The sequence below is a fragment of the Macrobrachium rosenbergii genome, chromosome 2, assembly GCF_040412425.1.
Source record: "Macrobrachium rosenbergii isolate ZJJX-2024 chromosome 2, ASM4041242v1, whole genome shotgun sequence".
In the NCBI taxonomy this organism is placed as follows: Eukaryota; Metazoa; Arthropoda; class Malacostraca; order Decapoda; family Palaemonidae; genus Macrobrachium; species Macrobrachium rosenbergii.
In genome coordinates, this window is record NC_089742.1 from 73,898,545 (window position 1) to 73,925,073 (window position 26,529).

Consider the following 26,529-nt stretch of genomic DNA (forward strand, 5'->3'; position numbering starts at 1 on the left):
TGTTCAAACATGATCGCCGAATGTTCCGTTGGCCTCTGTTTTTATGTCTGAGTTTTGTCCTATTAGCCCAGTTTTTCTCCCGGTTTTCTCAGGAGTTTTCCTGGTCTGACTAGGCTATGGCTGCTCGGTACTCTGCTCCGGCATCACGTTCCAGCATGCCCTTTTCTCATACGTTTTCGCTGGTTTTGTCAAGTGCAGGAATGTACTTATCCTGCAACAAACCAGCGATCCACCGGAAGTCTATAGCTCCATTCGGTCACGCGGTCTGTTTTGATTTATAGTTTGTATGGTTATGAAATGCGCTATGCTCTCGAGCAGGCTTCTTGATGAACCACGTGGGTTTTATATATACCTGTCGGTTTGGAAGTCTCCTTAAACTCAACCTCATGTGACTTATTCTTGACTCGGAAGGTTATAAAAATGCGGCTATGCTCTCCGGAGCAGGCTGCTGATGAATCGTGAGTTTTATTTACACCAATTCGGTTTTATAAGCCGTAAACACCGCCTCCTTTGGCTTATTATTAGTCGTTTGGCACCGCGGCCGAATTGCGTTTATGCGCTATGCTCTCGAGCAGGCTACCTGATGAATCCGTGAGTTTCATATACCTGTCAGTTTTACCTCGTCCAAGCTCCGCCTCATGTGGCTTATTAATAGTGCGCTCTTTAGAACTCCGTCTCGGAGTGATTCGTTTATTCAGTGAGTTTCATATAAATTTATGGTTCTCCGCCTCTTGTGGCTTATTAATAGTTAATCTTTCGATTGTTTGGGCCCTCTCGGGCGAGATGCCGGTGGATCGGTAGGTTTCATATCGCCCTATCGATTTACTCAGCAAACTCCGTTTCAGGCGAGATTCTCGATAAATTGGTAGGTTTTCATATACACCTATCGGTTTTTCATGCGCCAAACTCCGTCTTATATAACTTATTGATAGTTGTTCCTCGATTGTCTGGGGTCCTAATTTTTCCCCCTCTGGAGGCGGCCGCAGAAGTCGTAACTCTTAGCTTCAAGTTGATTGTTTTTGCGGAGTTTTCTGAAACGTTCTGCGGCCTTCTGTCGTTCTCGGACCTGAACGCTTCGTCCCGGAGAAGCGTCGTAGGTGCGGGGAATAATTGACACAAACCTTTCGCTTAGCTTCGAATTAGGTGAGGCAAACTTTTCCTTTAGGGGATTCGTTACCTTCTCATCCCCTTTTCAGCGGTTCCTGGTCTACCGTCCTAAGGTGAAGTCAGTAAAAAAAAAAAAAAAAAAAAAAAAAAAAAAAAAAATCTTTTTCAACCAAGAAGACCAGCTCCGGGGCCCCTCAAGGACGTCTCGGATCTCTAGTCCGGTGCCGTCTACGAGTTTGGCCTCGTCTTCTGGAAAGGGACACGGCCCAAGCAAAGCAAGGCAGTTACCCCCTCCTTCCTTTGTTGAAAACTCTTTTACGGGTCTCCTTATAAGGAGCTCGTTATGAGAGTCATTGTCAACCTATTAAACTAACTATCGTCATGGTCATGCCTTCCCTTTCCCAGACTTAAATCCCAGAGATTAATCTACGACTCATTGTCAGCGATTCACCTGTTAAGTCCTGCTCCGTTCGAATTCTGTCGTTCGGACATCTCCTCTTTTCCCCTCCAGTCTGGGGAATCTTGGTGCCTTCCTTTTATGCTTCCCAGCATGAAGAAGGCACCTCTAATCGGGGTGTGGGCACACGGAGGTTGGTGGAAGGGCATTTTCTTCCCTTCCTGTCTGGTATCCTCTTATCGGGTTTTACCAGACTGTCCAGACGAACATAGCATCTGTCTGGCAGGATCCATAAGTGAGCCCTCCAGCTAGGGGCTGGACACATGCGTCTCTGAGGACTCCTAGCGAATTGTGAGGCGGAGAATTCAAGTTCCACGCCAGCTGTGGGGTCTTACGTGCTCTCTTTGAGCCTGTTTCTTACCCCTTGTGCTCCAGATGTGGCCCCTCTTTATCAACAGGCTTGTTTTGAGAAAATGTATCGCTGAGGCATTTTCGAGAGACAGATATCCTGGGATACATTCACAGTGAATCTTCCCTAACCCCGGACTACGCTTCCTAATTTATTCAGCGTACAGCTCTAAACTTCAGTCAATTTTGAGCTGAAACGAAGGTAATAAGTCAGGCTTGCCCGTTCCGCCTTGAGCTGAAAAATCTTGCTGAACAGTTTCACCTGGAGAATTAATCTTTTCCCCAGGTAGGCGTTGCAGCCGATCTGGGGCTATATTGTTACCCAGAGCCTCCACGTTCTCATAGGTGTCACCACCCTACGAGCAAGCGGTCTGATCTTGCGGGGACCTGTCCAAATCCGGCAAGTTCATGCTGGATTCAAGCCCCCCTGCTCAGGCGGTGGTGCAGGCTCTTCAGGTCTCTGCCCTAGACGGCCGTCCAGCTCTCCTCCCAGCCTCCCACCTCGTGTGTGCGGAGTTCATGCCACATCAGCCCTTAACGCCCCGTGTGTCTCTGCCTCCCCACGTTCCGCCGGGTTTTCTTTGCTTCATCACGAAAACCTAAGGAAAGGAATTTTCCACTAGACATTTGGCCCAGAGAGGCTCTGACCCTCCGGGGAGTTATCTGCCACGAACAGGGATGCATCTACTCCTCCGGTGGGAAGGCATTCGCTTCACGGGAGGCAATCAAGCCTCCCCTCCTGTAGTATTTCTCATATGGGTGGGAAGCTGTACCGTACCGAGAACCACTGGAACTTCAGTTCCTGGGCCCAGAGTATAGTTATCAGGGCCGGGGTGGAGCTGGTTCATTGTTCCCAAATGAGTTCAATCAGCCTCGGCCAGAGATTTCTGGGGTCTTTGAATGGCCTGTCAGGCTTTTTCAGTCTGCCAAGGAAGTTCCCTTCCACTATTCATGCGGCAAGTCTCGGTTGCTTACAGTCTTGTGGGTTCGGATCCTACTGCGCCGTGGGCCGTGGCCACCTCTATAGACCTTTCGGCGCTTTGCTTCACATCTTGGTTGCAGAAAGGTCCTATCATCTTGGGATTCAGACTCGAGAACAGGCGTACCCCTTCAGGTTCATGCCCTCCTCAATGCGGCTCAAGTCTTTGCCAGTTTGATCAACCCGTAGTTCAACAGCTCCGGTATTGGAGGCTATGCTAGCTGCATATCTAGTTGCCTGGCTCATTTGGGCACAGCGTCGGGGAGATTGCCTGAGGCGCCGGTCATTATAATCGGTTCTAGAGTCTTTGGGGCTACAAGTAACCGGAAGGAATCCTGATTCCAGGAGGGTAGCCTTCGTGATTATGAATCAGTGGAAGTGGAAAGAGATAGCAAGGGCATCTTATCATTTCATCACAAGCATACCTCTCCCGTGCCCAAGAAAGGTCCTGGGTTTTCTCCAGTTTGCTTCAGTGGCGGTTCTCTTCTGAAGTCAAAGCTGGAGTTTATGACGAGGAGTATGGTGGAGTCAGGGGCGTGTCTCCTTGATTCCTCCTGGCGAATAGTGGCCTCGGCCTTGCAACTGTCGAAGTGCTTACAGTCGGTTCTCTGGCTTTCCCCTCGGCCTCAGTATTCCACACCGTCACGTTTACTCTCTGGTGGTGAGGTGGATATTCGCAATGAAGTACATATGGTACTTAGTCGGTCCGCGTTCGGCAGTTCCATATCAGCGCTTTGGAGGCGGTGACAGTCTTCCTGTCATGGAAACTTCTTCCCCCAAGAGGTTTCCTTTTAGGCCTGGTTCTGAACAAAACGGCAATGATCTTTCACGTAAACAAGTGGTTTTGGACTCAGATTGCTTACGTTCAGGTTATGGTTCATTCTTCTCCATAACCAGCAGGCGCCTCTGTCTACCACCCTTCGTAGGGGTCCAAAAAGGTCACTGCTTTTTCCCTATCCAGGGCCTCCCCTGGTGTCGGAATAGTCCTTAGGCGGGCGTCATTCAGGCTAGTCTTGTGACCTTTTCCTGGGCCTGGAAGTAGGTCTGTTTGCAACCCAATTCAGCCACAAACTATAAAGCTGTCCGTCTGGTATAAACTCAGCCTCGTCAGCCCTCAAACTCTGATGTCCTGGCTTTGTGGTCTTTGTAGATCTTACAGTTTAGGAGGGAAACTGATATTGGTCCTGTTATTTACTGTTTCCTGAAATCAGTTAAAGGGATCCTACTCTACTGCAGTATGGTTCTGCAGTTGAAATGTACTCTTCACATAGTTTTGAAGCTACAGTACGATGCGACGCGGCCTCGAGAAAGTGTTTGTTGGAACCAGACTCACAGGCCCTAACTTTCATCCCCTAAGGTCTGTGTTCGTCTAAGAACAGTACTCCGTCCATTCGGTTCCTGGTCTTTGAGTAATGTGCTCCGGACTTAGCCCCATTAACCAACAATCATCTTGTTCTTATCTTTCCTTGTTAAAGGAAGTCCCAAAAATTTTTAATCAGCTTAGCTTCTAGTGTTAGTTTTCTATGTTCTGCCCCTGTCTGGCGGAACCAATCAGTTGTTGGTTTGTCTGGCAGGAACCAATCAATTTATTCCCCTCATCAGGGAGTAGTGTTGTGAATTCCTCACCTAACTTTCTATCTACAATTGAAGGTCCTCATTTTTGTTAGTCACCTTGGAAGTACTCCCCCTTTTACAAGGTCTGTTTCTGTGTCAGTTTTTCTCCTTGCAGGCTTTTTAGACAGGACCTGCATAATTTTGTCCAGGTCCTGTCCTTTAAAAAGGGAGCACTGTCATTAGGGTCTGCTATTAGGCAGGAAGTATTTTCTAATACAAGCCTATTCAGGTGCTATTCTACGCTCATGATCTTAGGCGGTGACCACTTACATTATTTTTCATTACATGAACTTAGAGACCTTACTAATGTTCAGGGTAGAATTCTCCTAGTTTTCAACGTTTCTATTTAAGTCTTTAATAGCATAAGAATGATGTTTATTTCTCTGTTACTATTTCACCGGGTGACATGGGACCCCGATCCAGAAAAAGGATTTTGACAAAGGAAAAATCTATTTCTGGAGAGGGCCAGTCTCCTGATGACTACCCTGTTTTCATTCTCTCCCTCCTTGATAAACTTCATAGTGAGGTGGGTGCTAACATGGAATGCGGCTAGTGTTGCCTTGTATACAGTGATCATGGTAGTGCATGGGCTTGTATCGGCACCTCGTTAGGACTTTTGACATTGGGGGCTCTCTATAGGATAAGGTTCCGTGTTTTGTAGTTCACCCTTTTCCATACACGACTCCATCTAGTGGAGCTTCGCTCTGAGGGTAGTAACTCAGCATTTCATTTAGCTTTCTCTGGTATCTAACTTGGAATTACCTGAAATAAGTGCTGAATGGACCTTTCACCGGGTGACACGGGCCTCTCCAGAAATAGATTTTCCTTTGTCAAAATCCTTTTATTATTATCATTATTATTATTTAATATTATTATTATTTAATATCATCATCATCATCATCATTATTATTACAGTAGTTGTTCAGTTATCTGGTCTTACTTTATCTGAAATTCGACATTATCTGAAAGGTCCCAGCACCACAACACAAGAAAGGGCTTGAAGCTCACTAACACACTCTGCTGCAGGAAGAGCTAAATGAAAGATATCTTCAAAGTTCTTAAGTGATGCCTTACCAAAGGGCTCAAACTGAGGTTATGTTAAAATCTGAAGGACTACTGTACATCCAATTTTCATCATAAATCATGATAGGAAGATGACATTTTTATGGTAAAAGATAAAGTTTTATATATACTTACCAAGTAATTACATAGGTATTGGTTCCCTAACCTATGGCAGCTTAGAAATTTAAAATTCGCATGGTGGCGCTGTTATCGTTAGTGTGTAGGTGACAACGTCCTGCCACCATCCGGGACTCGAGGAAACAAACCAGCGGAGAGCTCAATTTGTTTTATGCTCTTATGTTTATGCAAGGGGTGGAGGGCAGGCTCCGATCATGTAATTACTTGGTAAGTATATATAAAACTTTACTTTATCATAAAAATGTCATTTTTATATAAGTAACTTACCAAGTAGCCTAATTACATTGCTGATTCCACATTGTAAGGAGGTGGGAAAGAGCATGGACATATTCTACTCCAAAACATTAAGGAAGTAATGAGTTTGAACTAGAAAGGTTGCTAACATTAAATAAATGTTTGTTGTTTCCTTACCTGTTGAGAAAGCTGCTGCAGGAATGTACTGCCTCTTGTTGGTGCTTCTCTCAACTTGTAGTGGACATGGCAGTATAGCCAAGGGTCGTCACTACATTAGTGGGAAACTTTGTAGTGGAGGAAATACACCGTATGCTGACAAAGTTTTTAAAAGATGCCCTTGCCCTGGGCAAAGGCCAGAACACAAAATGAAAACACTGTCACCTACACCACAGAATAAAACCAAACAACCCAACCATTATCAAAGATAAAGTATGAACTGGTGGGTACTCCAGGTACAGTGTACCCCCAGGCTTCCCAACGACTCAAAACCTTAAGTCAAGGCGAGTGGATAGCAAAGGAACAGATAGATTCCTCATGCTTCCTCTCCCAGCACCATGCCAGCCATGGACAAAGGTCCTAAAGTGCTACAATTTTCAAATACAGTTTCTATGTCCTTGAGGTAGTGTGAAGCGAATATGGACTTGCATCCCCAGAATGTCGACTGTAGGATTGAAGAAAGAGAGAAGTTGTGTTTAAAAGCAAGGGAAGTTGCAACTGCCCTAATTTCATGAGCCTTAACCTTCAGTAGAGGAAAGGCTTCTTCCTGGATCTGAGAGTGGGCTTCTAATATTAATTCTCTCAGAAAAAAGGATATGGCATTTTTGGAGAGCGGGCAAACTGGGTTTTTAACAGAGCACCAGAGGTTGCTTGAAGGTCCTCCAATCTTTTCTGTCCTCTTAAGATAATACCTGAGGGACCTCACTGGGCAGAGGAGTCTTTCTTCTTCATCAGGTCCTAAGATATCCATAAGGTCCTTGATGATGAAGGGCCTAGGCCAGGGTTTAGAAGGGTCCTCGTTCTTTGTAAGGAAATCAAGAGAAAGAGAGCAGACTGCGTCCTCTTGTGCAAAGCCTGTTCTCTTGTCTATTGCTTGTAACTCGCTAATACTCGTAAATTTGGCAGTAGCGAGAGCCACTAAAAAGAGAGTCTTTTTCGTGAGATTCTTGAGGGAAACAGAACGAAGAGGTTCGAATTGAGGACCTGAGAGCCACTTCAGTACAATGTCTAAGTTCCAAGCGACGCTGGAAGAACTATCTTTCTTGGACGTATTGAAGGATTTGATCAGGTCGGAGATATCTTGATTAGAAGACAGGTCCATTCCTCTGTGCTTAAAAACTGAGCTGAGCATCGACCTATACCCTTTAATGGTAGAGGTCGATAGTTTCCTGATGGACTTTAGGAAAATAAAAAAGTCGGCTATTTGGCTTATATATGTCTCAGAAGAAGAGATGTTATGGCGACTGCACCACCTTTTGAAGACTGTCCATTTTGACTGTAGAGCTTTGTAGAAGCAGCTTGTCTGCATTTCGCAACTGCCTCTGCAGCTTGTCTTGAAAACCCTTTTGCTCTGACAAGGCGCTTGACAGTCTGAAGCCTGTCAGGGTCAGAGTGGATAATCCTTGGTGGAATCTGAGAAAGTGAGGTTGTCTGAGCAGAGACCGTTTTTGTGGAAGAAGTCTTGGGTAGTCTACCAGGAGTCGAATCAAGTCTGGAAACCATTCCTTGTTTGGCCAAAATGGGGCTACAAAGGTCATGGAGGTGTTCTGATGCGTTGACAGCTTGTTGATTACTTCCTTGATCATTCCAAAAGGAGAGAAGACATACACATCTAAGTTTGTCCAATCTAAAAGCATGGTGTCCGTGCTCCATGCTTGAGGATCTGGGACCAGAGAGCAAAAGAGGGGAAGACGGTGGTTTCTCGACATTGCGAAAAGACCCACTGTGGGTTTGCCCCACAGTTTCCATAGGTTGTAGCAGACTACTGGATTTAACCCTTAAGGGACGGCATAATTTATCAGTATGCAGCACCCCAGACCGGAGAAACTTTGAGGTCAGCAAAATAAAAAAAAAAATCACATCAATGGAAAGAGAATGACACGTACATTTACACTGTATAAATAAAAAAATTCTAAAAATTTTCCCTACCTTCCATGAGAAGAATTTACAACCTGCCTCATTTACAAGACATCGTAAATTTTACCATCTTATATATGTTTTTTCTAATAAATAAATTTATTGTATTTTGTAAAATTATTATTACTGCTCACACAATATCAAAACAGATAAGAAATAAAAGCAATAACAAATTTTTGCTTATTTGTTGACGTAAATTTATGAGAAGGAAGATTCAGTAACTTTTTTTTTTACTTTTACATGCTTTTTCTAATATTTCTTTGCAATTTTCTTTGTAAAATTACACTTACAACCGACATACTATCGTAAAAGACAAAAACAAAAAACAACGGCAACCCCTTAGTATATTTACAAGCAAATTTACAAAAGACTCGTCAGAGAGAGAGAGATGCAGTACTTTCCCCCTTGAAGTCACAAGCATTACTGATACTGGCCTAACTCTTTGTCTGAATAAAAGTTGCCATTAGTGAATTTATAGCATATAGAAGCATTGGCACCTCTGTTTTGAATCACTATTACCATAACAGTGGTGTAATTCTGTTTCACACTGAATCTCCATCTTGAGGCTCAATCTGTCCTTTAAGGGTTAAGGTCCCTTCGGTTGGAAGGACCTGTTTGAGGCGGCGGCTTAATTCGTCCGCAATCATGTTCATCCTCCCTTGAATGAACCGGGTGACAAGAGAGACTTGGTTCTCTTCCGCCCACAGAAGGAGATCCTTCGCTGTCTCGTACACGGAGAAGGAATTAGTGCCCCCGTTTGCGAATATATGCAAGAGCTGTGGTGGTGTCCGTGTGTACTACAATCTTCTTGCCGCGGACCAGATCCGAGAAGTATTGAAGGCCCAAGTAAATTGCTCTTAGTTCCTTTATGCTGATGTGAGCATTCTGTTGTACTGTAGTCCATGTTCTGGAGACTTCCCAACCTTCCAGAAGCGCACCCCAGCCTAGGTCGGAGGCATCTGAATAAAATTGAAGGTCTGGGCGCACTGGGAAAAGAGACTTCCCTTCCCTAAGTCTTTCTCCGCACGACCACCACTGGAGATCCTCTTTGATTTCCGACGTAATCGGGAAGATGAAAGAGTCTGGTTGGGTCTTTCTGCACCAAGAGTCTGGTTGGGTTTTTCTGCACCAATTTGCACAGCTCTTCGTTGGGTGAGCCGGTAGAGCTGTGGACTGACACTCGCTGAGCCGGAGAGATCCTGATTTGATTTTGGTGATAGAAATTCATTTCTCGCTATAATGTGGTTCGATTCCACAATAAGCTGTAGGTCTTGTTGCTAAGTAACCAGTTGGTTCTTAGCCGCGTAAAATAAGTCTAATCCTTCGGGCCAGCCCTAGGAGAGCTGTTAATCAGCTTAGTGGTGTGGTAAAACTAAGGTATACTTAACTTTTTTTGCACCAATTTGCTTTGAGGAAAAACTGAAGGGGTCTCATGTGCAGTCTGCTAGACTTACAAACTGCTCTACTGAAGCGAGGGTCGCCAGAAGACTCATCCACTGCACTGCCGAGCAGGAAGGAAGAGCAAGGAACTGACTGACAGTCTGAAGGCAGTTCTCGACTCTTTTGGGCGACAGAAAAGCTTGAAAAGTCTGAGAGTTCAGTATCATCCCTAAATAGGGAATCTCCTGAGACGGAATCAGGAGGGATTTCTTTTTGTTTGTGAGGATGCCTAACTCCTGTATCAGGTGAAGAGTTCTTCTCAAGTCCTCCGCGCACTTTTCGTTTGACGACGAGCGGAGAAGCCAATCGTCTAGATATAAGCTGATGTTGATTTCCAGAAGATGAAGCCAATTCCTCAGAGGAGCAAGAATTTATGTGAAAACTTGAGGAGCCGTTGATAAGCCGAAGCATAGGGACCGGAACTGTAGTATCCTGCCCTGAAAAACGAAGCGTAGAAATTTCCGTGAGTCTGGATGAACAGGGATGTGAAAATATGCATCCTGCATATCCAGGGTGACCATCCAGTCCCCCTGTTGTACTGAGGACATGACAGAGCGAACGGTCTCCATGTGAAACTTCGTCTTCACTACGAACACATTCAAGGCGCTTACATCCAGAACGGGCCTCCAGCCCCCCGAGGCCTTCGGAACCACGAAAAGGCGATTGCAGAAACCTTCTGAGTGGGGCTCTAGCACTTCTTCCACTACTCCTTTGGAAAGGAGGAGTTTGACTTCTTGAAAGAGGGCCAAAAACTTCGTGGAACCTTTTGAGTACGCTGTCAAGGCGATTGGAGATGTAACTAAAGGAGGAGTCTTTATGAAAGGAATGGAGTAACCCTCGTTGAGAACCTTGATCACACAGGGGTCTGCTCCTCTGTTCTCCCATTCCTTCCAAAAAAGGAGAAGTCTGGCTCCTACCTGGGTGCAGAGGACTAACTTCTCACTTCTTGGGGTTGGATTTGAAAGAAGACCTCTTAATGGACTTCGCAGGAGGTTGGAAGTTTGATCTGGGTCAAGGCTGGGTCGTAGTTCTCCCTCCACGAAAGGGTTGAGACTGAAGAGGGGAGAATGATCTAGCTGAGGAAGGCACAGGCTCCTTAAGATGTCTAAGTGGACTGAGTCAACAAGTCAGAGGTGGACTTGCTCTGTAATTCTAAAAGAATATCCTTCACTATGTGTTGAGGAAAGAGGTGAGACTTGTCTAAGGCAGCGAAAAGTAGAGCTGACTTCTAAGTCGGCGAGACTCCTTTCGAGGCAAACGAACATCAGAGCTCCCTCTTCTTAGGGATGCCCATAGAAAAAAGGGAGGCGAGTTCTAATTGCTCTGTCTGAGCATGAAATAACTCCTAGCCAATCGTTGGCAAGATCTTCAGCTAAATCCAGGCAATCTTCAATCTTACTCCCTAGCGTTCCAATGGCCCAATCTAGGAAACTAAACATCTCAATCACCTTAAAAATATTCTTGATAAGGTGGTCTGGTTCGGCTGAGGAAAACATTATCTTGGCCGACAATAAAGCCTTTCTACGAGATGAATCCACCAGACCAGAGAAGTCCCCTTAGGAGGAGGCAGGAACTCCCTAGGAAGGAGCTTCCCCGGTGGCATAGAAAGAGTATCTCATCTTCAACAATTTCCTGGGAATTTGCTACAGGCAGTCCCCGGTTAAAAAAGGCTTGGTCGATCGGTTTTATGGCGCTTTCAGCCGAAAATCGCTGATTTCTGCTTATTGGCACAGTGCCAATACATACCTAACAGAGGCACCGATAGCCGAAAATCGGCACTTTTCTGCCAATAAGAAAATCGCCGAAAAGGAGGAAATCCGCCGATTTTAGGTTATCATCACACCCCCAGAACAGAATCCCCGCCGATAACTGAGGACTGCCTGTAGTCACTTTGCCCTGTTCTCTCTTAACGGCCAGCCAGGCACGAACTTCTTTGAGAGCTTTCTTGGAGGAGGAGGAAAGAACAAGCATGGGTAGTCTGGTACCTTCCGACGAATGCCTTTTCATGAGGTAGGTAGAAGCTGGAGAAGTAGGCGAAGCAGGCATGAAGAAGTCCGGGTAATTATCCAGGAGAAAACGCAGGAGAGACAAGTAGGAAGAAGAGGGAACCGTATCCTGAACAATCTCTTCCTCCTCCGAAGAGATAGGAGACAATGATTTATCCTTGGACTCTGAAGCAGATGCAAATTTCTTCAAAAGACCCATAAACTCGGTCAATCAGCGCTTGAGAGGGGCTAAAGAATCTTCCTGGACCAATGAGGAGGGTGGAGTAGCCGAAGAAGGTGCATTGGTTCCAGAAGAAGAAGCTGGGAAATCGGCTGTTGGCATTGGAGGTTCAGGAGTTGGCGCCAGGCGCTCTAGAGCTGAAGTCTGGCGCGAGACAGTGGGCGTTCATTGGCGGAATTCTGGTGTGAGTCGGCGGGCGCCAGGTGCTCATCAGGGGAAGTCTGGCGCGAGTCGGCAGGCGCTCGGAAGAAGATGGGCGCTTAGAACGCTTATAGCGCTCAGGACTCTTCAGAGAAATAACGAAGATGAGCAGGAGAATCAGGCTGTACTTGAAAACTGCAGGAAGGTTGAGGGCTAGTCTCTCTGTACCTCTTGACAGCCAGGGGAGAAGAATCGCTAAAATCCACATGTCTGCTTGGTGGGTCTCTGTACCTCTTGCAGCCAGGGAGAAGAAAAAGAGCAGCGACATGGCTTCTTGGCTTCTGCGCGGACTGGAAGATTCGAATCAGAAAGTTGATGCACAGAAACGCCTTTCCAATGGCGTTTAGTCGAAGCCTGGAAGCGCACAACAGGCTCAAACCCCTCCAGCCTCCCTTGGACCTCTGGTATGTCTTCTCCTCAGTGCGGGGGAGCGGGACAGTGACCTTCGTCTAGGAGCACTGATGGGACGGACAGCCACCCCCTCAATATTCACAGCACTGCCAACACTTACATTTTTTTCCATTAGAGATTTAATAGCTGACCCCATTTCCATAATGGTACTAGATAATACAGTAAATTTCTGATCAAACCTTGATTCGAGGCTGGCAATGGCACTAAGTGCGGAATCATGGAAACCTGGAACAGGAGCAGATGGTAAAGTAGGAGGAGTTAGGATAGGAGGAGAAGGAGGAATTGGAGGAGTGGTAGTTCTATCATCCCCTACATTTTCCAAAGGAATGGACTCTGCATTAGCCCTACTTTCAGCCCTAATGGCTGCTTTCCTCCTCTTATCCCTTTGTAATTTCTCTAGATGAGATTTCAATGTTTTCCATTTCTTATCCTCCCAATCCTGACACTCTATGCAAGTATTATCCTTACTATATTCTTGCCCCCTACATTTAGTGCATTTTGTATGAGCATCGTATGAAAGCTTAGTTAGCCTAGGTCTACAACCCTCAGAACAAAAGCGAATACTAGATGAACTGGAATCCGACATCATTAACTAAATACACTAAAGTTAACTCGAACAACAATTCAACAATGGCAGTAAGCCACAAAGCAACAAATTCTGAGTACTTCACCAAATTCATGCAAAGCAAAGCCAAAAGACGAAGAAGCAGCTGCGTGAAAACTTCCAATGTTAACCGGAAGCCAGCAGAAAACGAACTGAGCTCTCCGCTGGTTTGTTTCCTCGAGTCCCGGATGGTGGCGGGACATTGTCACCTACACACTAACGATAACATCGCCACCGCACGAATTTTGAATTTCTAAGCTGCCGTAGGTTAGGGAACCAATAGCTATGTAATTACTTGGTAAGTTACTTATATAAAAACTGAAATTTTCAGCACAAAAGGAAAGGAAGTTAGATGAACCATTCCCTTTGGGGCCACCAATGAGCTATCAAAATTATCCTTGTGTTCTGCAAACCTCAGAACTTGTTGAGCATTTCCTCAAAACAGCAAACAGAGGAAAAGCATAAAAGTCTAGATTCAACCATTCTGAAGGAAGGCATCAACTGCCCATGCCTGAGGATCCTGGCATGGTGGGGAGTAAACTGGGAGAGTAGTGTTTTGGGTAGTCGTGAACAGAGGTTCCACAACTTCTGGCAAACATGAGGAAGAGGAGACTATCTGACTGAAGACCTTGCCCTTTTTGGCTGAGTTGGTCTTCAATAATGTTTTCCTCTAGAACAAAATGAAGTAAAGGAATGATGTTGCTGGGCTTTGTCTAAAGGAGAAGGAAGTTTCTTTGCTGGCCTGAACAAATCTCTTGATCTGTGTCTTCTTGTTGTCTCATGTAAGAGTCGAGAGATTGAATTGTCGGGAAAGAATGCGATCGTATTTTCTCTGACTATATGTTCTGCTTGCATACGACCATTCCAAACTACCAAAAGATGTAGGTTGTTTACCTTCCAACTCCCTGACATCAAATGTTTCTCAGAACGGCCACTCAATCTGCCTCCAAGACATTATCTAAGGACAGTTTAAAGGTTTTTAAGGTCTACAGGCCAACCAATTAAAGTTCTCAAAAGTGGTGCAAAATTGTCTATCTACCTCTTTGTTGGAAAAACCCCCAAAAAGAGAGAGGTAATCTTCATCCCTAGATAAACAATTGACTGGATCAGAAAAGCATAGATTAGTCAATGTACTGAACAAAATGTCCAGTTCTGAGGTTAGACATGAAACAAAATTCTTCACCTTCAAGGTCATCAGAAACAAACTGGTGAGAACAAACTAGTCGTCCTAAAATGATAGAAGTTATCTGATACCAAGCAGATGAATCCATCCTGCTAAGAACTCCAACACACAAGGGAATACTTTTCTTCGATAGAAGGTGTACCGGGATGTGGAAATACATCCTACATGTTGAAAGAAACATCATTTGCCGTTCCGAAAGGCCAACAGGACCTAACTGAATGACTCATCGAAAAGGGAGTACAGTGACTCCTCGTTTATCGCGGGAGATAGGTTCCAAGACCGGCCACGATAATTGAAATTCCGCGAAGTACGGACAGCATATTTAATTATTTAACTTGTATTTGGACTTTTTAAAACCTCCCTATTTAATTATTTAATGTGTATTTGGACTTTTTAAAACCCTCCCTGTACTCTTAACAACCCACCCTTTACTCTATTAATAACAGGGACAACTGTTAAGCAATATGAATTCGGTAGGTAAGTTTACAGTACCATATAACAGGGGCTAAATTACTGTGGCAAAGTAGCTATAGTATATGACGTGATCAGCAAGCTTTAAATTTTAAAAAATACAGTATACATACAGTAATACAATACAGTATCATGTTACTGTACTGTATTACATGTAATACAGTACAGTAACACTTAAGAAAAAAAAAAAAAAGATTGTTACTGTACTAACCAAGAAAGAAGTTGAAGTAAAACTTGAATGAAGATGGTGATGAATTTGCTGTGCAGTAAAAATGATGACGATGAAGGTGATGATGACTTTTACTGCGCAGTCAATGAGTGTATTTTACATCTCTTCAGACGGCGGTGCCATTTCCTGGGCATCTCTTCCACTTCTTCCGTCGTTTCTGAAGGTGTAACCATAGTAGCAGCAGCAGGAACTGGCTCTTTTTTGCGAGGCTGCAAAAACATTGTGATTGGCAGTTGCTGCTGCTGCTGCTTCTTTTTCCGGTCGAAGAGTATCTTGTAGGGGGCCATGACGTCACTGACCATGTTGCAGAATTGAACTGATCTAACCATATCGTCGTCCCATTCCTGTGACCGCTCTTGCAGTCACAGGTTGCAGAGCCTGGCGAGCCGTTCCAAAGTCAAGCCAGTTTGGGAGACAACTTCTGTTTCTTGCTGCGCTGTTTCTACTTCTTCTTCCTCGCCGACTTCGTCAACTCTTCAAGGTCTTCGTCAGTTAGCGGCTGGGAGTGGCACTCTAGAAGTTCGTCGACGTTGCCCGTGGTCATGTCTGCAAAGCCCTCACCTCCAAGGATCGCAGCCAACTGCACAGCTTTCTGTACTGCCGAGTATTGGATTTTGGCAGGTGTAAATCCTCTGTCGTCTTAAACAACCTCGGGCCACAACTTCCAGCTGGCGTTAATGGTGGCAGGCTTCATTTCTTCCAATGCCTTGTGGATACTTTGGAGGCAAGTAGCAATTGTGTACTGCCGCCAGTATGCCTTCAAGTTGAAATCGTCGTCTTCTTGGGCGGCATCCACGGAAGCAACCAGGTTCGCCAGGGCATTCCTCGTGTATAGGGCCTTGAATGCCCTGATAACCCCATGGTCCATTGGCTGAATAAGTGACGTCGTGTTGGGTGGTAGGAACTCAACCTGAACCCCCGAATACGACAGATCAGTAGCATGGCCACCAGCATTATCCATAATGAGAAGGACTTTGAATGGCATGCCCTTTTCTGCTAGATACAGCTTCACTTGCGGGATAAAACACTGGTGGAATCAGTCGGAGGTCAGCATCTTCGTTATCCAAGCATTTGGATTGTGCATCCAATGTATGGGTAGCAGATTCTTGTTTTTGTTTATTAAAGCCCTTGGGTTTTTAGACTTGTAAATAAGTCCTGGCTTTAATAAAAATCCCGCAGCATTGCCACACATCACGAGGGTCACACGATCCTTATATGCTTTAAAGCCAGAGGCTTTTGCTTCCTCTTTGAACAGGAAAGTTCGCGAGGGCATTCTTTTCCAAAACAAGCCTGTCTCGTCCAGTCCATATCAAAAACTTATTCGGGCTGATAACCACCTTCAGAGATAATCTTCTTGAAGGTTTCATTGACGTATGTTTCAGCAGCGACCATGTCAGCCGAAGCAGCTTCGCCATGCAAGGAAGCGCCTTTTAGGCTGTAGCGTTTCTGAAACTTTGCAAACCACCCTTTGCTAGCAGAAAATTGCAGTTTCTTACGTGGTGAATGACTGGACGTCCCTGGTTGCGGATCTTCTACGTCTTCTTCTGCTTCTTCTTGGTCACCACTGTCGTCCTCTGGTTCCTTAGCAGCGAAGGTCTCGTACAGGCTCCTAGCCTTTGTTTGGATAATGTTCGTATCCAAGGCTATGTTCTTTCGGCAGTCGGCTATCCATACGGCCAAAGCAGCTTCCATACAGACGATCGTTTTATTACGAGCCGTAACCATGCTCTTCGCCGACTTGTTAAAGGTGATGGCAGCTGTCTTCCCAATCTTCGCCTCGTCCTTGCAGATGTAGCGAATGGTGGATTCGTTCATGCCAAAATGGCAGGCTACAGCCACGAACTTTCTCCCTTCCTTCAACATATCGAGAAGTTTCACCTTTTCAGCGATCGCCATCATTCTTCAATGGCGTTTAGGCTCAGTACCAGCCTTGGAAGAAGCAGCACGCTTGGGAGCCATTGCAGGGGGTGAAAATTGAAGCAAAGTTCACCACAAAAAAAACCACACAGCACAGTGTAAAGTAAACCATTTGGCGAGAAAGCTTGAAGCGAAGTGGCTGCGAGAGAGGGACAAGGGGAGATGCTGCGGGTTCTGAGCATCAGTCTAAACACCAATCACAGCCCATGTTACAGCGCACTTAGTCACCGAGATGGTACGCTTGTGTTTTCCCAACAATGGAACATGCAGTAGTGTATAGGCATCACTTCCCCAATGGTTCTTTTTTTTTTTTGTCATAAGAGTTACAAGTGCAAATATGTGTTTTTTTGCTATTTTACGCTAGACTAGGACTAGGACATACTATTTATTATTAGTATTTTAATGGATTTAATGAGAAATTTTGGGTGTTCATATATCGCAATTTTTCTAGAATTTTCCAAAAATCTGCAATATATTTTCCATTAATGTATATTAAAAACTCTGTGAAGTCGTGAATTTGCGATAATCGAATCGCGAAGTAGCGAGGGGTCACTGTAATATGAATAAACTTGTTACGACTGGAAAAGCCCATGGCTCGATGGCCGCATAACAACTGTCCAATCTACACCTCCCAACTCTGAACAAAAGGCACAAAGTATCCTTCCTTGAGAACCATCACTACTAAAGGTTCTTCTTGACGCTAGCAAGACACTTCAGAAACGCTGCACACGGCCTTCTGAGGATCCATACAGCTTACTTGAACTGGGAGTTCAAAACATCAGTTATGGTTACATGTGTAATTTTTCCACTTGGAATGTAAGCCAGATCACTACTGAAGCAGAACTTGAGAGTAGTTTGGGAAATTCTGCATTGAACTTACATGCACAAAAGGCTGTAGGGACAAGACCCTAGAGGGAAGACATCAAAGATAGTCCTGAGAATCTTCTAATCTCCTGATTCAAGACATCTTAGGTGATGGCCTTAAACACCTTGGGGGTTGAGGAGACAATGATGGGACACTGTCAAAAACAGCTAATAATGGTTGAGCAGGGCTACTTTATAGGATTTGTACACAACTGTTTCTGTTACTTTACAACTGAGTTGTAAAAGGAATAAGACATTCCTCCCTTCAGTCTTGGAAGTAGGTCGATCAAGGAGAGGTTACAACTCTGACACAGCATTAAGAAACTCTGTCTCTTCAGGACTAATAACTATTATCATCATCATTTCTTATACGTACATACATATCTACATACGCATGCATAAACATTACATATATAGTATATATACTATACATATACAAGTAGTGCTCGAGTTACGATGATTCGACTTACGATAATTCGCTTTTACGATGGGGTTAGCAATTAATATCAATACGACAATATTTTGAAAATACGTATTTTTAAATTTCGCGGCGACTGGCGAGGCAACAAGCGTACAATCAGGCAGCGTGACAGTGTACGATCACGTTGGCCTGAGAGGCTGGAATAGGTACATTAATTCAATGAGCTGACCTCACTTGCTCTCGTTGTGTTGGAAGTTAAAATAGGTCAGTGCTTGTTTGCAATTTTTGTGCGTTTGTAAATACAGGTAGTGCGCGAGTGACGATAATTCGAGTTTACGATGGAGTTAGCAATTAATACTGGTACAACAATATTTAGAAAATATTTTTAAATTTCGATCGGGCACAGGCAACAGCGTACACTACAGTTGCCGTAGAATCAGGCAGCAAGAGAGACCAACTTACAATAGACCAACTTATTTTTCTCCATCTCTTTATTCCATCTTCTAGCTAAAAAGGTAAGAGAATGATAAAAGTATTGTTCGTAACCTTATACTCTTGCGAAAATGCGTACAGCCATAAACAACCAAACGAGTCTCTGTTGTTTTGCTAATATTCGAATCGGATAACAACTGTTTTGCTTGTATTTCAACCATTGTGCGGTTAAACAATTACCGTAGTTATGTTAAAAATGACGTTAAGTACTGGTATGTTTTACACTACCCTCATCCGCTTTGGAGAAAAGATTGGCAAGGAAATATACGGCTACAGTAAATTTAAGCTGCAAGTTGTAGTTGAAGCTGAGAAAAGAATGTTCAAGCTGCTAATGACTATAAATTATCGTGCATTGGCAACATGGGTGAAACTTGACAGCAAATAAAATTGGAAAGTATTTCAATCAAAACTACTGGGCATGAAAGAACACATATTACTGCTGTTTTCACGCCCGATAAAAGATAAATACTGGCTTCGTAGTATGATGATGAAATCAAGAGAAAATAGCGAACGGAATCTTGATTTTTTTTTTTACACAAAACAAATGACCAGCCACCAACGTCATCTATTAACGAAAAAAATGGCTAAATTAATTTCACAACAAGACATATTTAAGTTATATTTCGACTTAAAAACACTTTGTATAACGAAAAATATATATGTCCCTTATAAGTAAAGTATCTAGAGATTTATTTACGCTAACTAGAAGCAAGAAATGCCCTCTGAACCGAGTTAAATGCGGCGAAATAAAGACAGTGTGATCGATTCCCAAACCAAAACATTTGATCGCTATGATCGGAATTTATAATGCAAAAGCAATAAAAGAATATTTATGATTGGATACAGTGTAGTAAAGCATAACTTTTTAAAAGATCCATGGAAAAGGTGCACATTCGTTATTTTGATGTTTGTATAATACGGTGTTATGTGAAAATAGAATACAGTATAATGTAGGCTAGGCTACTGTATATGATATACTAAAGTGCAGGCTAGGCCTTGTTTGTTATTCAATTTCTCTTTATACTGACTTATCATGTCAATCTGCATTGAACCTGCAGAATTAGCTGACACTAATAATTACTATACCATATACGTATAAAGTATACTGTGTAGTGTAGGCTAGGCTACCATATACATAGATGGTACTGATTACCCAAGTGTTGGCTAGGCCATATTTGAGTTATGATTTTTTCAACAAACGATGGGTTTTTTGGAACCTAACCCCATCGTAAGTAGGAGAATACCTGTATATGTAATCACATCTATGTACATTATTATTCTTGCAGTAATCAAGTTGTAGTGTTAAGAATGAAATACTGAATTCAAAGATAATTCCACCTCACAATTAGGCCAAAGAACCTTACTAATTAGAGGAGTCTTTGCTTCCTTGGTCCAAGAACTTAAAACTTGCAAGTTGAACAGAGGAAGTTGAAAAAACTTACATTGTTTCTAAGTCCTAACCCTGCTCTAAGCAGCTTCAAAAACTGGAAATAGATGCAGTAGCATTCGAGAACCAGCATTAAAGGATGCACTTCTGAGATCACCTCTGTTGTCTAGATTAAGCCAGCAACATGCTGGCACATCGCCTAGGCTGGCTGGTTCCTAACAGCTCACTATACAAACACAGTTCCGAGTACAGTACATTGTTCATGGTAGGTGCAGAGCTATTTAACACTTAACAGTTTCCTAACTTTCTTTTGACTGTTCATCCATTTCCCAAAGGCTCTACCATGATAACGCACCTTACCATAATCAGAGTTAACTTATTCATTTTAACAGGAGCCGAGGTAGAAGTAAACTAAAGAGCACTGGTCAATGGATTAATCTTTGGCTGAAGAAAGTGAAAATGAAACAAAGCCAGCTATGCACCGCTTAAATACTAAAGGAGAATCAAAACAAATCAGGGTTGAAACCCCTAAAGTCTAACCGGAGGAACTGAGACGGAAGAAAATGAGAATCTACGGACGATGGCGGTGAGGCAAAAAACGCCAGAAGGTTACGTACCATGGAACGTCAGCAATGATGTAACAGAATGCTTGTAGTAAGTACCAGATGACTGGGAGAGAGACTGCTGGGTGGGGAAGGTAGAGGGTTCTTGCATGACGTCACTAAGTAAGTGTGATGACAGTTGGAGCCATCTGGACAACACTTAAGAGGCAATTGCCAAGAAGCGGGAGCTGTTCTATCACCAGGCTAATTTACTCTAGATAAATAAGTGGTGGAAGCTTAAGAGCTGCTATTATGAAAAGGAATAATTGTCAAAAGGTGACAAATACGAGGCGAAAGAGGAGAAAACTGAGTAAGAGGGGGGGAGGGTTATCGTCTGCTTGGAGGACGATACTGGGTGAGTACAACTGATCATAGAAGAGTTGATGAGTGGCTCAGAGCTAAGGTAAATGTAACAGTTTATATCCCTAAATAAATCACCAGTTCATATACAGTACATCACTAGCAATCTCTCCAAAATAGATGATATGTGAGCCAGTGAACACAAGCACTAAACTACCTAATACTTTACTAACTCCTCCGGAGAACGCATCGTTTGAACCAGAGAGATGGTTGAGAGAGGTGGCGAAGGGCACAGACCTTGGTCTTGAGACACGCCGTGGTTCCCTGTTGGCGAAGAAGACCAACAGACCCAGGGCAATCCAGAGGGCGGGCTAATGACAGACGTCAAGGCTTCGACACCTTGTCTTTCACAGGGGAAACTGAAAAAGGTTGATCATTATGAAGGGGGGAATCTTCGCCCTAATACACACGGTCAAATTTCTAACCATAATTACCTATTCTTTTTCTCCTGAACCACACAGAAAGCGTGAGAAGGCGGAGCAGAAGTGAAAAAGGAATTAACAGGTAGGCTAATGGAGGATGAGGAGAAGCAACACCTGGGGCACCCAAATGAATTATTTATGAAACCTATTGACCTCTAACATCTTCTGATACTGTACTTCACAAAATTTTCATCCTCTCATCAGATTACTCCTTCTCTTCACATCACGAAAACCACACTCACGTCTCAACAACTAGGCTGACACTGTGGTCATCATACACAACCAAAAACATTCGGTTTCCAGAAACTCTTTCCTATACAGTCTAATGCTTTCATCTCTGCTAGCTGTATATGAAATAATGCAAAAACAGAAAACAAACACAATACTATACAGGAGATAATCAGCCAGTAATAATCAAAATTATTACTAACACCGATTCACACCATCTGCATAAGGACACAGCATGAAGAATTCTGACAAGAACATAAACATTCCAGCAGCACCTGGTGGGAAACAGGTGATTACTGTACAGAGACAGTCCTAGCGGGTTAGCCAAGAGTTATTTTTTTTTTAATGCCAATCGCACCAAATGGTGCAAAGATATAAGCTAACTTTAACAATAGGTAAGATTCATTCCAAATAATTTCCAAATTATAGTCATAATAAACAAGCTCATCAAAAAAGGAAAGGAAATTGGCAATTACTGTATTGGACCTACCATAAAAGACAAGAGTCCTGTTAAAATGGTGGCTACAGACCATGCAGGATTCCATGTGTCTGGGTGAAAGTCTGAAATTGACAGGCAGAGTCTTGTGTTGGTCTTGAAACGTCCTGATGGAGTTATCATATAGATACTAGGCGGTCGGAATGGATATTCCATAGGGAAGACAAGTTTCCCATGATAATAGCCACCTTCATATGGACTCTGCTCAGGACCAATAACAACATAGTGCCTAAATTGAAAGGAATAACATTATACAGTAACACAAACATAATATCTGAAACGAAAATTTGACTGAATTTTTGGAACAATATTAAAACAAACTACTAACCATCATAATAAATAAAGCTTTAATTCAAGCAATTTTAAACTACACTATATGTTATGTATAGAGTTTTTTCATAATTCTATTCTATCTTTCTTTTGTAAGTTAGATTTAATATGTTAGGAATAGCTAATCAGATTTGGCTGAACACAATGCAAATATTAATGTAAAAACCTGCTTCATGAAAAAATCTTCAAAATACATTCACACATATTTCTAATTACTGTAATCATAAAGTCATCAAATACATTGAAAATTATTAAAATGTTGGCAGAGGTGTATGTATAAGAAAACACTGTACAGTAAGCCCCCGGATTCGCTGCGGATGCATACCACATATCCCCGTGAGTAGCTAAAATCTGCAAATACTTAAAACCACCCTCTAAAAACACTTAGAACTGCCTATTTTGATAGTTCAAACACAAAAAACTGTCTAGAAATGCTTATACCTAAGTATTTTAATAGTTTTATCACAAGAAGGGCATTTAGTCATGAAAATATGAAAATACTTTAGTGAATATTTAGTGAATATTTCTCAGTGAAAAATACTGCAAATAGGCAAGTTTTCCATGAATAATGTGTATATATGTTCCATAGAGAAATCTGTGAATCGTGAGAATGCGAGTATGGGGGTGTTTACTGTTATTAACAAAATAATCCTTTTATTCTACAAATACACCACAACCTTATTCTGCTCTGAAAAATTACCAAATGAAAATGAAAACAAAGGCAGAAAAACCAAGAGATGAATTTTTACTTAGGGATTATAAAAAGAGTTTCCTCATTCGGATACCTATGTTGTCAATGGGAAAATCACAGCTGATTATCAATATCATTACAGTATTACTGTCACATTAACTAACAAACCAAACAGCTGAGCTAATCTACTAGCTCTCACAGAGCTGGCCCAAAGAATTTGTCTTTATTAATGATAAAGTTTAGATTTTGTTTCAGACATTCACAAAATTTTTTTTACCTTTTAGTGTTAACTCTATAGTCTGGGCTATTCATCAAATATCCATGGGTCAGATGACAGCAATCAATTCTACAATGAGCCAAAATTACTTGTTATTCCTTTTGATATAATGAATTCCATATTCCAACAATGGGCCTGATCTACTTTAATTTGTTATTACCAGGTTCATTAGTTTAAAAGTAAAAAATCACTAAAATACATGATGATATATGGTAAACGTAAACGATAAGCGACAGTATGCATAAGGAACCTAAAAACAAAAAATTAAGTAACTTTATAATTTCATTTTAGTCATTGCTTTTTGTAAGTTTTTATTTAGTTATTTAATTTTTAGTTTTTATATTCCCTTTTGTATACTGCCATTTATTTTAATTATCATGTACTTTCACCTTATACAGTCAATATATACCCAACTTACGAATGAGTTACATTCCAGACGGTTGTTTGTATCTTGAATTGTTCGTAAGTTGGTTTTCAATATGTAGTGCATAATTTTATTTTATGTTTACATTCCTGAGTGAACTCGGGAGTCATAGATTACGTATACTATTTTCTCTGTATTTTTAAATTATGCAGTACTATAAAGAATTACTTTGGATGTTAGAAAAGTAAAAACTAAGAAAATCAAATTTTGGTTCATGCAACATTCAAAATTTAGTATTTTTTTCATACTTTGAAAGTTATGAACTTGAAGAGAATTTTGCAGGAGCAGCATCTGACATTGGAACTTCACATAAACAATGCACACCATCATCTATTGAAAAAAATGTATACTACATGTTTCCTATGGGGAGAGGAAATATAGAAAACAGAAGTTCATCAAAGAATGAGTTAAATCAGGAAGACAGAAATAAGAAGGAATATCTAATGAGTATGAACAAGTATTCTCGTGACTGTAAGAATACACCAGTTATGAGAATACTCTGTATAATCAGGGAGGGGGTTAAAGGAACAGGCTCTTCTTGTGTTCTTCTGTTCTTTGCAAAATTCTTACTAGCAGAACAGGCGCGAAGCAAAATGTGAACTTAGGGGTGACAAAGGCGAGTGCTCCAAACACAATTTTAACTTGTGACTCTGTCTGTTTGTATCTCTAAATGTTTGTAACATGGATGTCCATAAGTAGGGTGGTGACTGTATCATCACATATTTCAATTTCAAAGTGTTGTAAATTATGGCTGTTTTTATACTTTTGAAACTAGTTAATCACTATTTTCTAACTGTTTCATTTTATTTCAGGTAATTCTATGGCTAAGTAACCCTGATAATAGGAAATGTTATGAATTCCCACAAGCTCCACTGTGCCTCTGTATGAAAATGGGAATAATAATGTCTGCAATGTTACAGAGTCATCTGGCTATCCTGTTCCTCCTTAACACTTGCTTTTTCTCAAAGAAAATGTGTATTGTTATCCGAGTTCTAATCCTCTACAGAATTTGAAGAATCTGAAGGCAGTTGCCACTGCTCTCATCATGAAACTTACCTTTGAGAGTGGCAAGAAAGAGGGGTCTACATTGGTGCATGCTTCCTTGACCTGGTTCTTAAACAAAAAGACCATGGCATTCTTTGACAATGATCGATCTGGTTTCTAGGACTACGAAAGAGCTTTTTAACATTGTGTCTGAGGTCTCCAGTCCTTTACAAATATAGAGACAGAATTCTGATGGGACATAGGGAGGATTCTTCCCCATCTAGCACTAAGGAGGGCAGACCAGGGACATAAAAAGAATGAGGAAGACCCCGAGACTTTAATTCATTATTTGCCCTGAAGAGAGGCTAAGGACTGTTCCTTGGAGGAAGTAAAACCCACATTGCAGGAGAAGACCTGAAGTTCTTTGACTTTTCACGGAGGCCAAGATCAGTAAAAAAAAAAAAAAAAAAAAAAAAAAAAGAAGTCTTATCATCAAATCTTTAGGAAGATTGAGTTTAAGGGTTCAAATGGAGGCATACTAAAATACTTCAGCATTACATCTGAGTTCCAGCCCAGGGGTTTCATCAAAGATTTGGGAATCCTGATTTGAAAGCAACAGATGGCTTCCTTAATGTCTTAGTCAGAAGAAATATCCCGACAAGACTGTCTTAACACAGATGCTAAATGGAAAAGATGAACCTTTAGAACCTTTAGTGTAGCATGAATAAAAAACTTAATTAGCTTATTTACAGAGGTACGAGTGCAGGACATCCTCTTTGAATAGCATCACCAAGCTCTACAGACTGACTACTGTCTTTGGTACAGTGCATTAGTCAAATGCCTTCTGAATGACAGATCTTCTGCACTCCCTAGAAAAACCTTTTGCTTTCAAGAGACAGTTGAGTGTCTCCACATAGTAAGTTGAAGCATGGGGAGGTTTTTGAAACTTATGCATCCAGGCCGTATGAGAAGATCCCTCCGAAGTGGGAAGTGTCTCAAGCAGTCTATCAGCAGAGACAGATCTAGGAACCACTCCCTGTGTGGATACCATCGAGTCTTCAAAGTTGTGCATGAATTCACAGTCACCTAGAATTTTTCCAGAACACTTTGAATCACAGCCAAAGGGTGGGGGAGAGGGAGGCATAAAGGTCCAAATAAAACCAGTCCAACAGCATGCGTCTACTTCCCAAACTTGCTGATCCTGAACCTGCAAGCAATATACCAGCAGGTGATACTAGAACCTTGTGGCAAGGATCCCACAGATATTTGGAGACTTGTGGGTGCAGATCCATTCTGATGACAAAACTTGATCCATCCTGCTCAGCAGATTGGCCACAATGTTCATTTTTCCTGCCGCAAGATTCCTTTCTTTATCCAGGTGGAAGTGCCACTTATGATCAGAAGCAAAGATTCTGACTTTGTGCCCCCTTAATTGTTTAGGTATGCCAGGAGGGAGGTGTTGTCTGAAAACAGCTATCTTCTTGCTGTGGCGACTCACACCAGGTTGGCCAGAGGAAGGAGACAATGGGCTCAAACCACTTCCTCTCCCCAACATACCCTGCTTCCCTGTACCTCCATAAGCGAGGGGAGTATCACAGGGCCCTGGCTAAATTATGGCTAAAAGAGAGGGAGGGCGTTGGTTCTTCCTCTGCCACAAGGGGGAACCCAAAAAAAGAACAATTCATTTGGGTTGGCAATAAAGCAAGTGTAGTGGCGGTAAACTCCAAAACTTTTCAATCATAATCCTATGATTTGTTACACAGGACACTAATTTCCCAAACTTCATATCCTGCATGT

The 26,529-nt window shown here is 42.4% G+C and overlaps 1 protein-coding gene across 3 annotated transcripts in view; it reads right to left on the reverse strand.

Annotated features, from left to right (window-relative positions):
- The window catches only part of LOC136848598 (ubiquitin-conjugating enzyme E2 J2-like), a 95,519-nt gene that overhangs the window by 19,112 nt on the left and 49,878 nt on the right, over positions 1 to 26,529 (reverse strand). Inside the window, exons 1-2 of one of the 3 annotated variants that reach the window (XM_067120977.1) lie at positions 23,325 to 23,374; positions 22,021 to 22,255 (exon numbers count right to left, since the gene is read on the reverse strand). In XM_067120977.1, coding sequence (XP_066977078.1) covers positions 22,021 to 22,255; positions 23,325 to 23,359 — 270 coding nt within the window. In that variant the 5' untranslated portion in view covers positions 23,360 to 23,374. Of the gene's footprint in view, positions 1 to 22,020; positions 22,347 to 23,324; positions 23,375 to 26,529 lie in introns of those variants that run through there. The other 2 variants (XM_067120985.1, XM_067120970.1) reach the window with 2 other exon arrangements.